The following is a 17,367-nucleotide window of genomic DNA, read 5'->3' as shown; positions in this document are numbered from 1 at the left end:
TACGGCTTCTCCTTGGCATGTCCAAATTGCCACCATCACTATGCTTGTGCTTGGGGCAATTGTTTAGTAAAATAAGGTCCACTAGAACACAGGCACTGCGATGCTGCGACAGTGGAGCTGGAACAGGTAACCAAGCTGGGCCTACGTGATGAACCCGGGCAGGGCGGGCAGCGTGCCCAGCATGGAGACGCCAGACAAAGGGAGGATTTACGTCTGGAGCAGGTTGGAGGAGGACCTTCAAGGTTTCACTATGCTACTGAGAATGGCAGGCACACAATTTAAAACTTATGAATTGTTCATTTCTGGAATTTTCTATGTAATATTTTTGGTTGACTACAGGTAACTGAACCACAGAAAGTGATACTGGGGACTATTGTAATGCATCCCAGTAGGTTCATCAGTTATAACAAATGTACTACATCAATGCAGCATGATAATAATAGTGGAGCCCTGGCCGGTTTGGCTCAGCGGTTAGAGCGTCGGCCTGCGGTACAGAGAGACCTGGGTTCGGTTCCCGCTAAGGGCACGTACCTCGGTTGCAGTTTGTCCCTGGCCCTGGTTGGTCGTGCGGGTGGCAGCCACTTGATGTGTCCCTTCACATCGATGTTTCTCTCTCTCTCTCTTCCTCTCTCTCCCTCCCACTCTATCTGAACAAAAAATGGAAAAATGTCCTCAAGTGAGGATAAAAAATAAATAAATAAATAAAATAATAGTGGAAACTGAGGAGAGGGGGGTGGAGAGGGAGTATATGAGAACTTTCTATACTTTCTGCTCAAGTTTTCTTAAAACTAAAATGGCTCTAAAAAATAAAGTCTATGGGTTTTTTTTTAAAAAAAATTTTCAAGAGCAGGTCAAAGCATTCTTAAAATATCTGTGGCAGATCTTTATTTTTAGCAAAAAACAGCTTTTGGCCAGAGGGTGTAAATATCTTTCCCTGGGACACACAGAAAGTAAGTCACAGAGCCAGGATTCAACCTGCAGTCATTGCTCCTGACCTTGACCTCAGGCTGCCTTCCCTTAAAGGGGCTAAGGCTAGCTGGACATCAGTACTCACAGCTTCCCTTCTCGGAGCTTGCCTTTATCTTGGTTTAGTGGTTTTGTTTCATTTATCTTTTATAAGAAGACATTCTAATGTCTTACTGTAAGTAGGTGTGATATAAAATGGTAAATTTATATATTGATCTTGGAGACTTCAGTCCTATAAAAACTAAAAAAACTAAAAAAAGTCTACCTTAGACCAGCTTCATTCTCCTAGTACCATACTGTTTGTTTTTTTTGCTATGACAATTGAAATAGATTATATTTAAAATTCCAGAGGATGAAGGAACATGTATAATACTTTCAACAATAAGGATTTAAAAAAAAATTTCAGAGGTTAAAAATGCTTAGACCAGATAAGCACAGTGTCAATCTTTTGATAGTATTTCTTCTCCTTTTGGGAGGGGTGGAGATTGCGTTGTATCAAATAGATTTATTAAAACACACACACACACACACACACACACACACACACACACACACAAAACAAATAATGAAAACATGGGCATATATATGCCAGACTAATAAGAAACATAAAATGCAAGTTTGTTTAGGTGTAAGGCCATAGTTGACGATGTTCATTATTATTATTTTCTATTGTGTACTCAATTAATATAAATACTCAGTAAGTATAATTTATAAAATGAAATGTGCAGAAGCACAAGAAAGAAACAGTAAGTATTCCTGTCAATTCAACATATCTTAACTAACCAAACTATTTTTTGAGTTCCCAGTTGGCAGTAGAACCGTACTAGGTACTAGAGGGAGGAGGGCGGGTAACAAAAGGAGGTCAGGCTTTTACCCTCAAAGAGTTCGCGACCTGCTTAGGCACAACCCGCAAGGCTGAGATGCTGGTTGTTTTGCAACCTGTGCTCTGTGAAGGCTGAGAATAGGGCTAACCCTCGAGGGATGAATGGGAACGGGATTGGAGAAAGAGGGATGGCAGAGCATTCCTGGCCATGGGACCATTATGGACTCAGGCTCGGGCCCATTTAAGAGTAAGCTTGGGGTGTTTGGGAACAAGGAGCAGATCTATTTTTCTGGGGCAGTTTGTTGGGAAAGGTCTACAGACACAAAATGCCAAAGGGCCCGTGACAAAAGCAGAAGAGTTTCTGTTTGAGCTAAAATGAGACTGGGAGGAGCTGAATGGGACTGGGACTTACTGCGGGCTCTCCAGCTCACTGGTATTCTGATACTCACCCAGAAAAAAAGGTGGGCTGTCCACTTGCCCTCATTTACACTAAGAAGTCCTGCTATTTTCCCTATCAGCAAGAACAATTTATTGAAAGTCAATTTTTTTTTCCAGAATAAAAGCCCCAGTCTTCCTTACAATTTTAAAAGCTAAGTAGCAACCATTCTCATTTACATAAAAAGACAAGGGAATTCAGAAAGATTAAGTGATTTGTCCAAGGTAACATTTTGAGAGTCAGAATTTTCAAACACCATGCACCATCCATTTTACCCATCTTGGCCCCGCTAGCAAAGTGTAGGACCTTCACTTCTAGGCCAGAAGTCAGCACACTTTCCCATAAAGGACAAGGCCAATTTCACACACACATACACATTTTAATTTTAGGTTTTGGAGGCATTACAGTTTCTGTCACTACTCACCTCAGCGGTTGTAGTGAAAAAGCAGCCATAGCCAATGAGTTGTTAAAGGAGAATGGCCGGATTCCACTAAGATGCAGAAATTTTAATTTCATATAATTTTCATGTTATAAGTGTATTTTATTTTATTTGTTTTATCTATTTTTATTTTTTCAACCACTTAAACATGTAAAAATCATTCTCAGTCATGGTCCATACAAAAACAGGCAGCGGCCACTTTGTCTTGTAGGAAGTGGTACGCCAACCTGGTTTAGGTTTATTGATTAGAGCACTAAGCTAATGAAGCCAAGGTTAAATGTTTTATTTCTATAAGAGACCATTTGTTTTATGCTATGAAAGACTGTTTTGTTAGCAACAAACTATTTTTCAAGCCCCTGCCAAAGTATCTTATAAATTTGTAGGGGATTAAAAGGGCAAAGTTGGCTCAGTGCAACCCAAACAATAATAAGAAAAAACAACATATATGTCCGTCTTACAAATGTTGGTAACTTCAAGCACATTTCTTTTATAGCCTAGGTAAAATTTTCTAAAAATATATCCGGTGTTAGTTGGGGATTCTAAGAATGCTTCACTGAGAAATGGCACACGTGTCTAACATCCTGTATAGGCACTCGGGAAATATTACAGTAGTCCATGTTTTTTATGTTAGCATCTCTGTGGTTAACTCGGTTTAGCCTGCCCTTAATTATTTAGATCCCTGATTCACTTCATTCATTTATTCATTCCTTCATTCGTTCATTCATTCCTTCATTCATCCATCCTTAATCAATACATATTACACATCTACCATATGTCCAGCCTTGTGGTGAGTGCTGGAAATTCAAAGCTGAATACTAAAGTCCCTGCCTCAAGGAACTTGCAGCTTGAGGAAGAAGACAAACACAGAAATAACACTCATGTACAATATATTAAATACCACGATACAGCTGTGTTCAGGTGCTTCAGGAACACAGAGATGGGCTTTGCCTGGGTAAACCTTTGAAACACGGGGCGAGTATGACAAAGAATATTTGTGAAGGAGGTGAGATTTAAACCAAATCAAGAAAGCACATACAACCATGAAGCCTCCATCTATTAATGAGAACAATACTAACTTTATATGTTACGTAAGAGACAGAGGTAGGGGAGGACTGGTAGATAGCCACATCTTTCAAATCCCTGTTCCAGCATTGTCAGATGTGATCATAACTATCACACAGTCGCATGTAAATCACGCATGCTCTCCCTACTGACAGTGCATTTTAGATTCAAAATCTCATGAAAAACAAACAAAACATTGAGCACAAAAGGTAAAATAGTAAGAGAATTCAGATTTTATCTTATTAAATATGGTTTGAAAATAATATAGAGGTACAGATTTAATTTTTGTAAAATGAATTTAGGACCTAAAAATCCAAATATTTTGGAAAAGTAGAATGCATTCTCACCTGAAGGACTTTCCTAATTCTTTTTAGATTGTGAATCAAGAGCAGGTTTTTCTCTTTGGAAACGCGACCTAACTGGTCATCCAGTTGTATTAACAAGTTTTGAAGAAGAATTGTTGCCATGGTTTCATTGTTAGAAGCCACCTCCCTAAAAGAAAAAAAAAAAGTGTTATTATACAGAAACAACTAAGTAACATCTCTACCTTTTTACCACACTAATTTTAAAGTGATAAATCTATTTCACAGTGATAAGCATTTAAAGATTTTTTAGAATTAAATTGTACATATGAAAAGATATTCAACACCACTAATCATTAGAGAAATGCAAATCAAAACCCAAGAAGCCCGGCCAGTGTGGCTCAGTGGCTGAGTGTTGACCCATGCACCAAAAGGTTGCCAGTTCAATTCCTGGTCAGGACACATGCCCAGGTTGTGGGCCCGATCCCCAGTGCAGGGCGTGCAGGAGGCGGCCAATCGATGTTCTCTCTCATCAATGTTTCTGTCTCTCTCTCCTTCTCACTTTCTCTCAAATCAACAAAGGAAAAAAATTAAAACAAAACAAAACAAGAAGACACTACTTTACATATATTAGGATGTAGTTATGGAAAACACAAAATAAGCATCGGTGAAGATGGGGAGCCACTGGGCCCCCTGTGACTGCTGGTGGGATTGTAAAATGGTGCAGCCACTATGACAAACATGGATGAAGATTCCTCAGAATATAAATATAGAGTTATATACAGCAATTCCTCTTCTGGGTAGATACCCAAAGAAACTGAAAGCAGTGACTTGAACAGATATTAGTACACCAAGGTTCATTGCAACTTTATTCACAATAGCCCAAAGATAGAGACAATTCAAATGTCTATAAACAAATGTGACATATAAACAAAATGTGATTATATATATGAATATTATTTTATATAAATATATGAATATTATTCAACCTTTAAAAGGGAGTTAATTCTGATACATGCTACATGAATGAATTGCGAAAAAAATATACTAGGGGAAATCAGTCAGTCACCAAAGGACAAATATTGTCCTTTTACTTATATGAAGTACCTAGAATAGTCAAATTCATGGAGACAGAAAATAGAATGGTGGTTGCCAGGGGCTAGGGTGGAGAGAATGAGGAATTATTGTTTAATGAGTGTAAAATTTCAGTTCGGGAAGATGAAAAAGTTCCGGAGATGGATGGTGGTGATAGTTGCACAACAATGTGAATGTACTTGATGCCATTCAACTGTATGCCTAGAAATAGTTCAAAGGGTAAATTTTATGTTATATATATTTTACCAAAATAAAAAAAAATAGACAAATGTTTAAAACAAAAGAAAATTTTAAAGTTGTACAATGTGAATAGAGTTTTAAAGAATGTAAAATATACTAAGAAAAATATTTGTTTACATTGAGTCTGTGATGGAAAATTGATATTAACAATCAATTTACTTCTTGGCTTTTTAATATTTAGAAAATTGTTAGGGTTTTGGCTTACAGGAAAACAAAGCACTAGCACCATCAAGTTTTCATCTACAATAGATGAAACCAGAAAGAACAATGAATCTTCTTCTTTAAAAATGTTTTCCAAAACTTTGAAAAAGTTTTTTATCTGAAAAGAATGCACCTACTGAGTGAAGAGTGAACCATAGAATAAATCCATATGGATAGAGTATAAAGCATTTGTACATCAACCTCTAGGTGAAATTGATCCTACCAGTCCTGATGTTCAATCCACTGGGCCAGCAGATGCCGGATTTCCATAGGAAAGTTGTCATCATAGAATTGATCTACTTGCTCCAAAAATTTGATTTCTAACTGTTGGACTTGATTCCACTGAGACATGCTATAAAACAAGGGATAAAATTAGAGTTTAAAAACAATGTTAGTAACTATAGTACATCTTATTCTTTTCTTAGATTTCAAATAAAGACAATGTTGTCCATTAGGGAACTGAAGAAAAATTACTTTTTAAAAATAGTCACTCAACTAAATGAGAAAATGCTTTCAATTCAAAGATAAAGCAACTCTAAACTTTTCTGTAAGTCATCCATAATGAAGGAAACAGGATTCTCCCTCTGGCCCCAAACCACCTCCTTCTTAGCCTAACAGGAACTCTTGCTCAGCCTTCTCCAGAAAGCTTTCGTTTCCTTTCAACACCCCTCTCCCTACCCCATCCCTGTCTGTCTACACCAATTTGTATTGTCAGCAAGCTCCTTCCCCGTCTCTTGCTCCCTCTATACTATTAGACTTAGAGCAACTTAAATAGCATACTCAACAATACCTCCAAAGACCCTCTTAAGGCTTTATATGTGAGGAATATATATATTATTATTTCTCTTTGTGATGATCCACTATGGCTGGGCAAAGCTTTCAAAGCCTACTTTTAATTAGTCTCTGATGTGCATCTGAAAGTGGTTACACCCTCAAGTTACTTGAAGAAGAAACCACCCTTGATACGCATTTGACAATCTGTCATAAAACACAAGTTATGTTTTTCCCTCATAAAACCCCACTCTGGCCACTTTAGAAGTATTTCCTAACTCAGGGAAATTAGTTTGACGTCTCCTTGAAGTTACAGAATTTTACTGTTTCAAAAGTCAAATTTTTATTGTTTTGTCAGCAATTCCAGATCAAAGAAAAAAAGTTTTATGTAATTAATCACTATAGTATTTCAATCTATCTCATTGGTAAGTTAAAGTTTACTTTTGTCTACAGAACATTTATGGTAATAAATTTTATATATTTCATATATCTATTTTTCAGGTTTCAAATGAAACCATCTTGGGGTACCCTCTTCCTGATTTAAACGTATAGAAGAAAAGTACTGTCAATGTTTTGTTAAAAGAAAGCAACGGCATACCACTGTCTAATCTGAAGACTCTCGCACACGGCAGTTCCAGGTATATTGTGAGTCCTCAGTAAGTGCTTGTTAAATGGAAGGACTAGCCCTCCTGATGTTGTGTGAATAGGGCAGGTATTACCCCAATTTTAAAAATGAAAAACATCTGAAGGTCAGAAATGACTCCTGCCCAAGGGGCACAGCTTTACAAACTGACCTGAAGTCTCCTAACACCAGACACAACTCTCTTTCCAAATGCGGGGTGTATATACATTCCACACAAAATCTGACCATTTGCTCCCATGTTACTGTTGACATTGTCCTGCTATATCCCATCAATTTAGCCTAGTTAATGACAAGAGAGAACATGGGCTGAAAATAGCATTACAACTGTAACTGCTACTATTGTTAAATCTGATATGGATGAAAGTCTGTTTTCTAATAGACTAAACTGAACTGAATCTATCCTCAAGTTAGATCACTCTTAGAACCCTAGTCCACCTTCCAGAGAGCTGAGCTCAGTGCTGAAAAAGGAAAGGATTAAGGTATAAACAGGGGTAGGCAAAAATAGGTTGAGTACATGAAACACATAGTTATTCTTGTATTAGTATTTATTTATTAATTATTGTTGTATTTATTTGTATTGTCTTATTATTTCATATTCTTATTTATAATCTATCTATTAGGTAATGATGGCTGCTAATTCAACCTACTCCCCCCCCCCCGCCCCTGTATTCATAGGACATTCTACTCTGTTGCAGTCTTTAGAAGTACCTTCAGATATCATTCAGTACCTGTCTATACTTTTACTCTCTAAAGGGTTAATTCCTCATTCCAAGAACACTATGGAACATTTCTTTTGAAGTCTGAGTTTCTGTCTATTCTCTTTGAATGCCTGGCCCTAAAAGATCTATATAAAGGAGCCTTTTCCTCCACTATCGAGGAGCCTTATCGGCTCTGCGACCCAGAGCTTGCAAAGCAGATGATTTGCCCTAAAATAGCTCTTGCTCTCATCAAAGCCACATTTACAGGTTATCTTAGCTGTGGGCTTTTTTCTGAAACCCAGGTATGCAATCTAATGTCAGACATAACTCACAGAAGCTGGCTAAGAAAGTGAAGAGGGGCTCACTTTCAGCACTTGGCGAGGACACACCCCCGCCCCAGCCACAACTGTCCCACCCACGGTTCAGATCCCAGGGGCAGAGCGCAGGCCCAGAGACCTGCGCCCCTGCGCATCTCTGAATCATGGAGTCAGACGTTTCTTTCTAAAATCACCCATCCTTAGACAAGTTAAAATGAAGTTAACTGTCAAAACACCAAGTAAACAGCAAAACCTCAGCAGCACCCTGCATAAGCATTTTCTGGCCGGTGCTTCTCCGAAAAAGCAGCACGAGGAATGGTCTGCCGACTTACCTGGCTCTGTCAGCCCAGGTCCCAGGCGGTGCTCAAGTCCAGAGCCAGAGTCACCCTTCACTGTTACCGGACCGAGCCGCCGACGCCGTCGTCGGCAGGGGATTTGCATTTCTCCTCCCACTTGAGGCTTTCCTGTGCGTCAGTGTTGGCGTCTCTGGGACTTTACTTGGGTCGGTCCCACCCACTCTCTCTTCTAGAAACGCTAAAAAAGCAGAAACAGTTGGGTTGAAGCCCCTTGACCGGGTGCCCTCTCATTACCACCAGCCCCCTGTAACTGCAGGGGCCCAAGGTAGTTAAGGGGAGGTGGGTGGGTGGGGGCTACACAGACTCATTTCTTCAGCGGTTTCCCCAGACCATCTGGACCCCCTGGCAGGCTTACTTGCCTGGAGCTAAATTCCTGGCTTCCTGGCTTGTTCCTTTCAGACTCAATTCTCCCAGGTGAGCCAGCCTCTGGGATGGAAGGGGTGGATAGGCAGGATCAAAACACCAAACTCATAGACTCCATTGTGCTCTGATTCAGCAGGGTTTGCTCCCTGGGAAGAGGACAGCTTCACCCAAAGGTGTGGGCCAGTTCCTGTGCAAGCCACTGAAACCTGCCCCCACTGGCCGGCATCCTCCTCCCCCCAGTAGCCCTGAACCTAGTTGATGTGGATGCTCTTCTCCCTCTGTGATGCACACCCCTTCTGGAATCACAGGGCTGGAGAGAGCCTTGGTCTCATCTGGTTCTAACTCCTCATTCATATCTGAAGAGCCTGAGGCCCAAGGAGGTGACTGGAGTTACACATTGACTTAGCCCATGAGCCTAGATGAGAGTCCAGGTGTTTCAGCTCCCTCTTTAGTGGCCTTGTCATTTCATATCCTCAGAGCTAAATTGTTAATGCCCTGACATACAGCAAGGGTTCCACAAATGTTCATGAAATTGAAGGCAAAAATAAAGGAAGGTAGACTAAAAGCATTGGACAGCACGGCCTAGTCTGCTCATGCACATGCCTAGAGCAATACCCAGGTTAAACGCCTGCTTCATGGCTTGCCCTGACCCTGCCATCATGCATTGGCAGCCGCAGGATTCTCCTCCTCTTCCAGGTGACATTATTATCATGTTCTTAAATAGATCATCCATGTCCCTCCCTTTGGAAAAAATGAGCCAATCAACCCAAAAGTCTCACTCTGGACATCAATCTAATTTCACTGGTCAGGTAGGATTGGTCCTGGCTGCTTGCCCACTGGGTGTTTTTCAGGAACTGAGGCTGCTGTGTCCCCATATGAAGAAAAATGCCTAATTCAGACCAATCCATAACCTACAGGGAAAAGTCCAGTTTTCTTCTGGGGAAGTAATCGCTGTGTACTGAAAAAAGACCAAATTTTTGGCACCCAAAATTCTGTACAATTTAGTCCCAAGCTATCCAGGAAACTTCTGTCCCCTAACAGCCCATGATCTGATGCAGACAAGCCTCTGTTGTTCCCTGGATTAACTTTTCAGATTCAGTATTGGTGTGCCTTTCATCTGCAGGGCCCTCCCCTGATCTGTCCACTTAGTGAAACCATATTCTTCTCAGAGAAGATTCCACTGATGACCCCCATCCCCCCACCCCCAAACACACAGCAACTTTTCCCTGCTCTGAGTTCCCATCACACTTCCCTTCCAAATTAACGCTGTTCAGAGAGAAATAAAATGCACTCCATGTGTATTTAAGTTTTCTAGTCACCACATTGAGAAAAGAAAAGATGAAATTAATTTTAGTACTGTGAATAACCCAATACAAATAGAATATTGACATTTCAGCACATAATCCATATAAAAAGTAATGAGATACTTTCATTCCTTATTTCCTGCCAAATCTCTGAAGTCAGGTGCATATTTGCACTTTCAGGACATCTCAGTTTGGACCGTAGCCACATGTGGCTAGTGCCTGCCCCATTGGACAGCACATCTTCAGACCACTCATTTAGCACTTCTCACTTCCTGCCTTATTGTTAGTCATACTGGTTTTGCGTGTCTTTATCATCATTGTATTCCACTGTTGAGTGTCTGCTACACAAAGCAGAGAGTTTGTTCCCTTCTTCCTTTTAAGAACCTCTCTCCTTGGGACTCCCCCAGCAGGTCTCAAACTATCTGGTCTCATGACACCTTTATATTCTTAAAAACTGTTGACAACCCCGAAGATTTTTTGTGTTACTATTCTGTATTAAATTTTTCTTTACTGTATTAAAAATTAAATCTTAGAAAAAATTAAAATATTTTTTGTTTTAAATGACAAGTGTGAACCCATTCTGTATTAAAATAAACATTTTTGAATGAAAGACAAGTATATTTTTCATCACTCAGAAAATTGGTGATTTACATTTTTGAAAATCTTTTTAATGTCTGGCTTGAGAGCAGATAGCTGGATTCTTATATCTGTTGCAAAACATTGTTTTGGTTGAAGTATTTGAAGAAACTCTGGACTCGCACAGTATGTAATTGGAAAAGAAAAGAGCTTAATAGCCTTTCACTTACTGTGGATATCCTTCTTAGATGCCACACCAAAACTTAACAAGTGGTAGTTCCTTGAGGGTTATTTGCATTGTGGAATGTGAAAACATATCAGCAAATTTTATATATTCAGTACTGTCACCAAATCCATTGGTGTATCTTGTATTTTAAATGGAACTTTCAACCACATATGATATCACACATCGATCATTTGGAAAATACTGGCCCACTGAATTACGCAGATCCTTCAAATGCTGACACACTTTATCATACACTATCAGAAGATCACATTAGTTAAGATCAGCATTAGAAAAGTATTTTAAGTATTGGGGAGCTGTTAAGCTCATAGTGAAGATACAAATTTTCCAAATTCTAAATTTTGCTCGAAAGCTCCAATTTTATCATTGGAAACAGGTATTGTCAATTGTTTTCCTTGAAGTGACAGGTTCACTTTGTTCATTTTCAGTAAAATGTCTTCCAAATACCCAAGTCTGAATTACCATAGTCATTCTTTCAATTAGATGGTGTTCTGTGAAGAAACATGGCCAGAACAGTAGGCAACTCGATCATACAAGTGCTTTTCCTTGAGGCCATCATCATACATTAGTAAGTTCACTTCCATCTCATCACACAGAATATTAAGGAGAGATGTATTCAAGGTCTGAGATTTAATAAAAGTTCTTTTTTTTTATTTTTTTTTTAAATTAATTAATTAATTTTTGTTACAGATGTTTCTCCTTTCCCCTCTTAGACACCCTCCTCCCAATCCTGCCCCCACCTCACAGCATTGTTGTTTATGTCCATTGGTTATGCATATATGCATATAAGTTCTTTGGTTTATTTCTTCCTATCTTCCCTCCCTCCTCCTCTGTCAGTCTGATTCCTACTTCCATGTCTCTGGCTCTATTTTGTTCATCAGCTTATTTTGTTCATTATATTCCACAAATAAGTGATATCATGTGGTACTTGTCTTTCTCTGGCTGGCTTATTTTGCTTAGAAAGACAAATCCTTTCATGTCATCTCAAAGGGTAAGAGATCTTTCTTTCTTACAGCTGCAAAATATTCCATTGTGTATATGTACCACTGCTTTTTCTTTTTTTTTTTTTTTTATCCTCACCTGAGGACATTTTTCCTTTTTTTTTTTTTTTTTTTTTTTTTTTTTCAGATAGTACCACTGCTTTTTTATTTATTTGTCTATTGATGGACACTTGGGCTGTTTCCAGATCTTAGCTATTATAAATAGTGCTGCTATGAACATAGGGGTTCATATATTCTTTCTGATTGGTATTTCAGGCTCCTTAGGTTATATTCCTAGAAGTGGGATCACTGGGTCAAATGGAAGTTTAATTTTTAATATTTTGAGGAAACACCATATTGTTTTCCATAGTGGCTGCACCCGTCTGCATTCCCACCAGCAGTGTACTAGAGTCCCCTTTTCTCCACACCCTCGCCAGCACTTGTTTGATGATTAGTTGATGGCGGCCATTCTGACAGGTGTGAGGTGATACCTCATAGTTGTTTCAATTTGCATCTCTCTGATGATTAGTGATGTTGAGCATTTTTTCATATGTCTCTTGGACATTAGTATGTCCTTTTGGGAGAAGTGCCTATTTAGGTCCTCTTAATAAAATTAATTTTCATGTAGCATTGAAAACATTCTTAAGTCAAACTGGTATTTATATGTTTTAAATTTTGCAGTGGTGAAGAATACAATGACTACTAGGATAATTTGGCATTAGCCCCCAGGTTCTTGCTATGGCACCATCATTACCCACCACTGCTTTGGTGACTTCTGTGTAAATATCAACAGAGTGAAAAGGCAAAAGAGTATTATTATAAAAATAATAAAGAAAAGGTATTGGGGACCAAGCCCAAGGATCCACGGACAACACTTTCAAAATCTCTGCTCTATCCACCATATCCTACCTATTGTAATCAGTTTAGTCAGAGAGACATATCCTGAGGGACTCTCCACCCAAATGAACACTTTCTTTCTTGGTTAAAGTGTCTGCTTTAAACCTCTGTCTCCCTTCCTATTTCATGAACTGAGCCAGGCTTCTAAGACATGGTATCTCTATATCCACTTTGCTTCTCTTTTTTAGAATCAAGTCTAAATAGTTAGGTCCTCAATTTCTTGGCTCTACACTGGCTTGCCTTAGTCTCACAAAACAACAACAACAACAACAAAAAACCCGAAGCATAAACAAACAAAGAAAAACATCCTAAAGTGAAATCCTCATAAAATCAGGGGCTACTACAGATTCCTCTGTCCCCTGCAAATGATCCCTCAATTGCCCTAGTTATAAATCCTACTCCTATTTTTTTTTTTTTTCATCCTCACCCGAGGACATTTTTCCATTTTTTGTACAGATAGAGTGGGAGGGAGAGAGAGGAAGGGAGAGAGAGAGAGAAACCTCGATGTGAAGGGACACATCGAGTGGCTGCCACCCGCACGACCAACCAGGGCCGGGGACAAAGTGCAACGGAAGTACGTGCCCCTAGCGGGAACCGAACCCGGGTCTCTCCGGACCGCAGGCCGACGCTCTAACTGCTGAGCCAAACCGGCCAGGGCAATTTTTTTAAAACTTCTTTTTAAAAGGGAAATCTCGGGTTATAGACTTGCAGGGAAATAGATTCTACTGTGATTTCTCCACTTTTAGGCTACCTAACCTCTCTGACTCCCAAACTCCCTTTAAAAATGAGGATATTATATTTCACACAAAATTGCCAGAATAGCCCTGGCCAGTTTGGCTCAGCGGTTAGAGCGTTGACCTGCGGTCTGGAGAGACCCGGGTTCAGTTCCCGCTAAGGGCACATACCTCGGTTGCAGTTTGTCCCCGACCCTGGTTGGGTCGTGTGGGTGGTGACCACTCGATGTGTCCCTTTCACATCAATGTTTCTCTCTCTTTCTCTCTCTCTCTCTCTCTCCCTCCCACTCTATCTGAACAAAATATCGAAAAATGTCCTCGGGTGAGGATAAAAATAAAAAAAATTGCCAGAATATTCACAGATCTGATGTAAAGAATGAGATAAGGAAAATGCTCAATAATAGCTGTTATTAATAGACTAATAAGCAAGTTGTGAGGAACTTAGAAAGTCTCTAGGTTAACCTTCCTCCCTCCCTCATTAGATAGCAGAGGTTTCAGACAGAGACGAAGGGAGGTCGAGTCAGGTTCATGGCTGTGCTTTTCTCTCTCTGCTAAGAGACACTTATTCTAGAGGCAGTGGGAGAGGAAGAGAGAGGATATCACTTTCCCTGCTGCTGGTTGTAAGCCAGCTCCACCTCCTCCCCATTCTTGTGCAAAGAACATAAACATTTGCTGGTTTTAATTTTTGTGATAGCACCTTACCTCTCTTATCTGAGTGTCCTCTTCTACGTCCCTCCAAGAGGGAGCAGGGAGAGTTGGAGTTGGATACTGGACAGACACAATACATACATACAGAAAGATACACTGAATTTCGTGGTAGTATATAGTAGTACCAAATGACTAGTTCAGCAAGGCTTACTGGGGCAAGACAGTCTGGGGTGGGTCTTACCAGCACATCTGTGTGCAGGTCATCAAGCTCCATCAGAACAGGGACAATGTCTTGTGCAAAGGGTTTAATAGTATCTATTCTGTTAGTGTTCTCAAATCCGGTTCCCAGTGACAGTGCACCCTCTACTGCCATCTCAGAAGCATTACAAGTCACGAATCAGCATTCTTTCCTATAATAGCACTTTTTTAGCTCTAACTCCATGCCACACAAGGTGCTGAGAACCTCACCTGCATTGTCTTACTTAATCCTCACAACCCACCACAGGATTAAATATCACTCTTACCTCCGATTGTCAGACAAGGACAAAGGGCTTAATAAGGCAAGAGGACCTGGTCAATGTTAATCAAATGTTAAGGGGATGATCCCCCATTCCAACTCAGGACTGTCTGACTCCAGAAACAATGCTTGAAACCATTCAGCTTTACTAAAAATCTTATCAGCTCTCATAAGAAAAGCAATAAATTGCTCAGTGAGCTATGAAAGAAGTAAGTTTAAGACTATAAAAATGAATTCCAAAATAAAGAGGCTAACCAGTACAGTTAGTTAGAGAAGACACATATACCCTGATTCTCTAGCTTTTTCTTGGAGCATATGGACAATTAGCCATGCGTTTAAAAGTCTTCGATGTATCATGATGCCATCAGGGTTCCAAAACATTTAGCAAGTTATGTGCTTCTCTAGCATCTTGTTATACTATATACATACATAAGATGACTGTTTCTTCTGAGTCACAAATTAGAAAATAAGGTTTGCCAGGAGGCTAGGATACTTGAATTATAGATCCTTAAAAAAAAAAAAAAAAAAAAAAACTTCTGGTTTTGGGGTCAATTAAACAGCCTTTAACTACCCTATTCTATTTTAGGTATTTTTCATATGTTGTTCTCACTCTCTGAACTGAATATTTAAAGGGTCAGGATTATATGTCATTTTTCTTTGTGCTTCCGTGTTCAGCTCAGTGGCTGGCATAGAGCAGGCATTCAAGAAATGGTTACTGAGAGATGGAGTAGCTGAGGGAGAGCTCCATACCACGGTCTGTCCTGGGAAGGGCTCTTTCTGGTGACTTGCCTTGTCTAAGCCCTTCATTCCTACCAAGCTTGTCACTGTGTATGATAATTATAATAATATTTCACACGTATAAGTTTATATATAACTATATAAATTGATATAATGATTTAATGTGCATAAATGCTATCCGAATACCAAGTTGAAGAGGGTAATTTCTCTCTCTCAAATATTTTAGGGAGAGAACTCTTCGCTTAGAGAAAGACATTGGTTAAGCTACTTGAGTTGGTGGGAGAAAGTGAAAAGAACAACAACAGCTAAAGGACTCCACTGAAAGACGTAAAGGAAATTGGGAGAGTGGAGCAGATGAGAGAGGAAAGGAAGAAGACACAAAGGGAGTTGAAGAGGGGGAAAGAATGGGAGAGATAGAAGAAAACGGGGCACAAAACTTGCCCCAAAATGGGGGTCAGTGAAAACTTTCTAGTAGTGGGGTCTAATAAGCCATTTCTAATGATCTATTCAAGTTGTGTTTTTTTTGTCTCTGTTGCATACCTACTCTATCTCCCCAGGCTTCATGAATGATCAATACAGTTTTTGTTGTGGTGGTATCAAAGGAATAAAAAACAAAGAATATTAAAAAGTGACCCATAAATCCATAAAAATTCTAGAAGAAAATGTAGGCAACAAAATTTCAGACATCATACGCAGCAGATTTTTCACTGATACATCACTTAAGGCAACAGAAGCAAAGGAAAAAATGAACACATGGGACTACATCAAACTCAAAAGCTTCTGCACAGCAAAAGATACAATCATCAAAATGGAAAGGCAACCCACTGTATGGGAGAACATCATTGCCAATGATACATCAGATAAGGGGTTAATTTCCAAAATATATAAAGTACTCATACAACTCAACAAAAGGAAGACAAAGAACCCAATTAAAAAATGGGCAGAGGAGCTGAATAGACACCTCTCCAAACAGGACATACAAATGTTCAAGAGACATATGAAGAAATGTTCAACATAACTAAGCATCAGAGAGATGCAAATTAAAACAACAATGAGGTATCACCTCACACCTGTCAGAATAGCTCCCATCAACAAATCATCAAACAACAAGTGTTGGCGAGGGTGTGGAGAAAAGGGGACTCTAGTACACTGCTGGTGGGAATGCAGACTGGTGCAGCCACTATGGAAAACAATATGGTGTTACCTCAAAAAATTAAAAATGAACTTCCATTTGACCCAGTGATCCCACTTCTAGGAATATACCCTAAGAAGCCTGAAACACCAATCAGAAAGAATATTTGTACCCCCGTGTTCATGGCAGCACTATTTACAACAGCTAAGATCTGGAAACAGCCCAAGTGTCCATCAGTAGACAAATGGATAAAAAAGCAGTGGTACATATACACAATGGAGTACTATGCAACTGTAAGAAAGAAAGATCTCTTATCCTTTGAGACGACATGGAGGGACCTGGAAAGTATTATCCTAAGTGAAACAAGCCAAGCAGAAAAAGACAAATACCACATGATCTCACTTATATATGGAATATAATGAATATAATAGTCTGAGGAATAGGGTAGACCCAGAAACACAGAAGTAGGGTACAGACTGACAACCCTCAGAAGAGGGGGTGGAGGGGTGGGAAGAGATAAACCACAGAACTTATATGCATTTATGCATAACCAATGGACATGGACAACAAAGCCGGGGACGGGGCGGGGGGATGGGGAGGAGAGTGTCAATGGAGTAAAAAAGGATAAACATCTGTAACAAGAAAAAAAAGTAGGACTTCCGGTCAAGATGGCGGTGTAGGGAAACGCAGTATCGCGTTCTCCCACAACCACATCCAAGTTACAACAAAACTACAGAACAACCATCATCCAAAACCGCCTGAAATCAAGCTGAATGAAAGTCCTACAACTACGGAATTAAAAAAAAAAAAAAAAAAGCAACTACATCCAGACCGGTAGGAGGGGCGGCGGCGCGAGGGGTGGCGGTGGTGGCGAGACGGGCTGGT

The 17,367-nt window shown here is 39.7% G+C and overlaps 1 protein-coding gene across 2 annotated transcripts in view; it reads right to left on the bottom strand.

The window, feature by feature from the left end:
• The window catches only part of STAT4 (signal transducer and activator of transcription 4), a 105,147-nt gene extending 96,716 nt beyond the window's left edge, over positions 1 to 8,431 (bottom strand). For both annotated transcript variants that reach the window (XM_036254679.1, XM_036254678.1), the window contains exons 1-3: positions 8,326 to 8,431; positions 5,788 to 5,916; positions 4,074 to 4,218 (exon numbers count right to left, since the gene is read on the bottom strand). In XM_036254679.1, the coding sequence (XP_036110572.1) occupies positions 4,074 to 4,218; positions 5,788 to 5,915 (273 nt within the window). In that variant the 5' untranslated portion in view covers position 5,916; positions 8,326 to 8,431. The remainder of the gene's footprint in view (positions 1 to 4,073; positions 4,219 to 5,787; positions 5,917 to 8,325) is intronic.
• Positions 8,432 to 17,367: the final 8,936 nt, after the last annotated feature.

This window comes from Molossus molossus, unplaced genomic scaffold (genome assembly GCF_014108415.1).
Source record: "Molossus molossus isolate mMolMol1 unplaced genomic scaffold, mMolMol1.p scaffold_m16_p_11, whole genome shotgun sequence".
Classification (NCBI taxonomy): Eukaryota; Metazoa; Chordata; class Mammalia; order Chiroptera; family Molossidae; genus Molossus; species Molossus molossus.
Note: the sequence above shows the minus strand (reverse complement) of the source record. Positions and strands in the feature narration are given on the sequence as shown.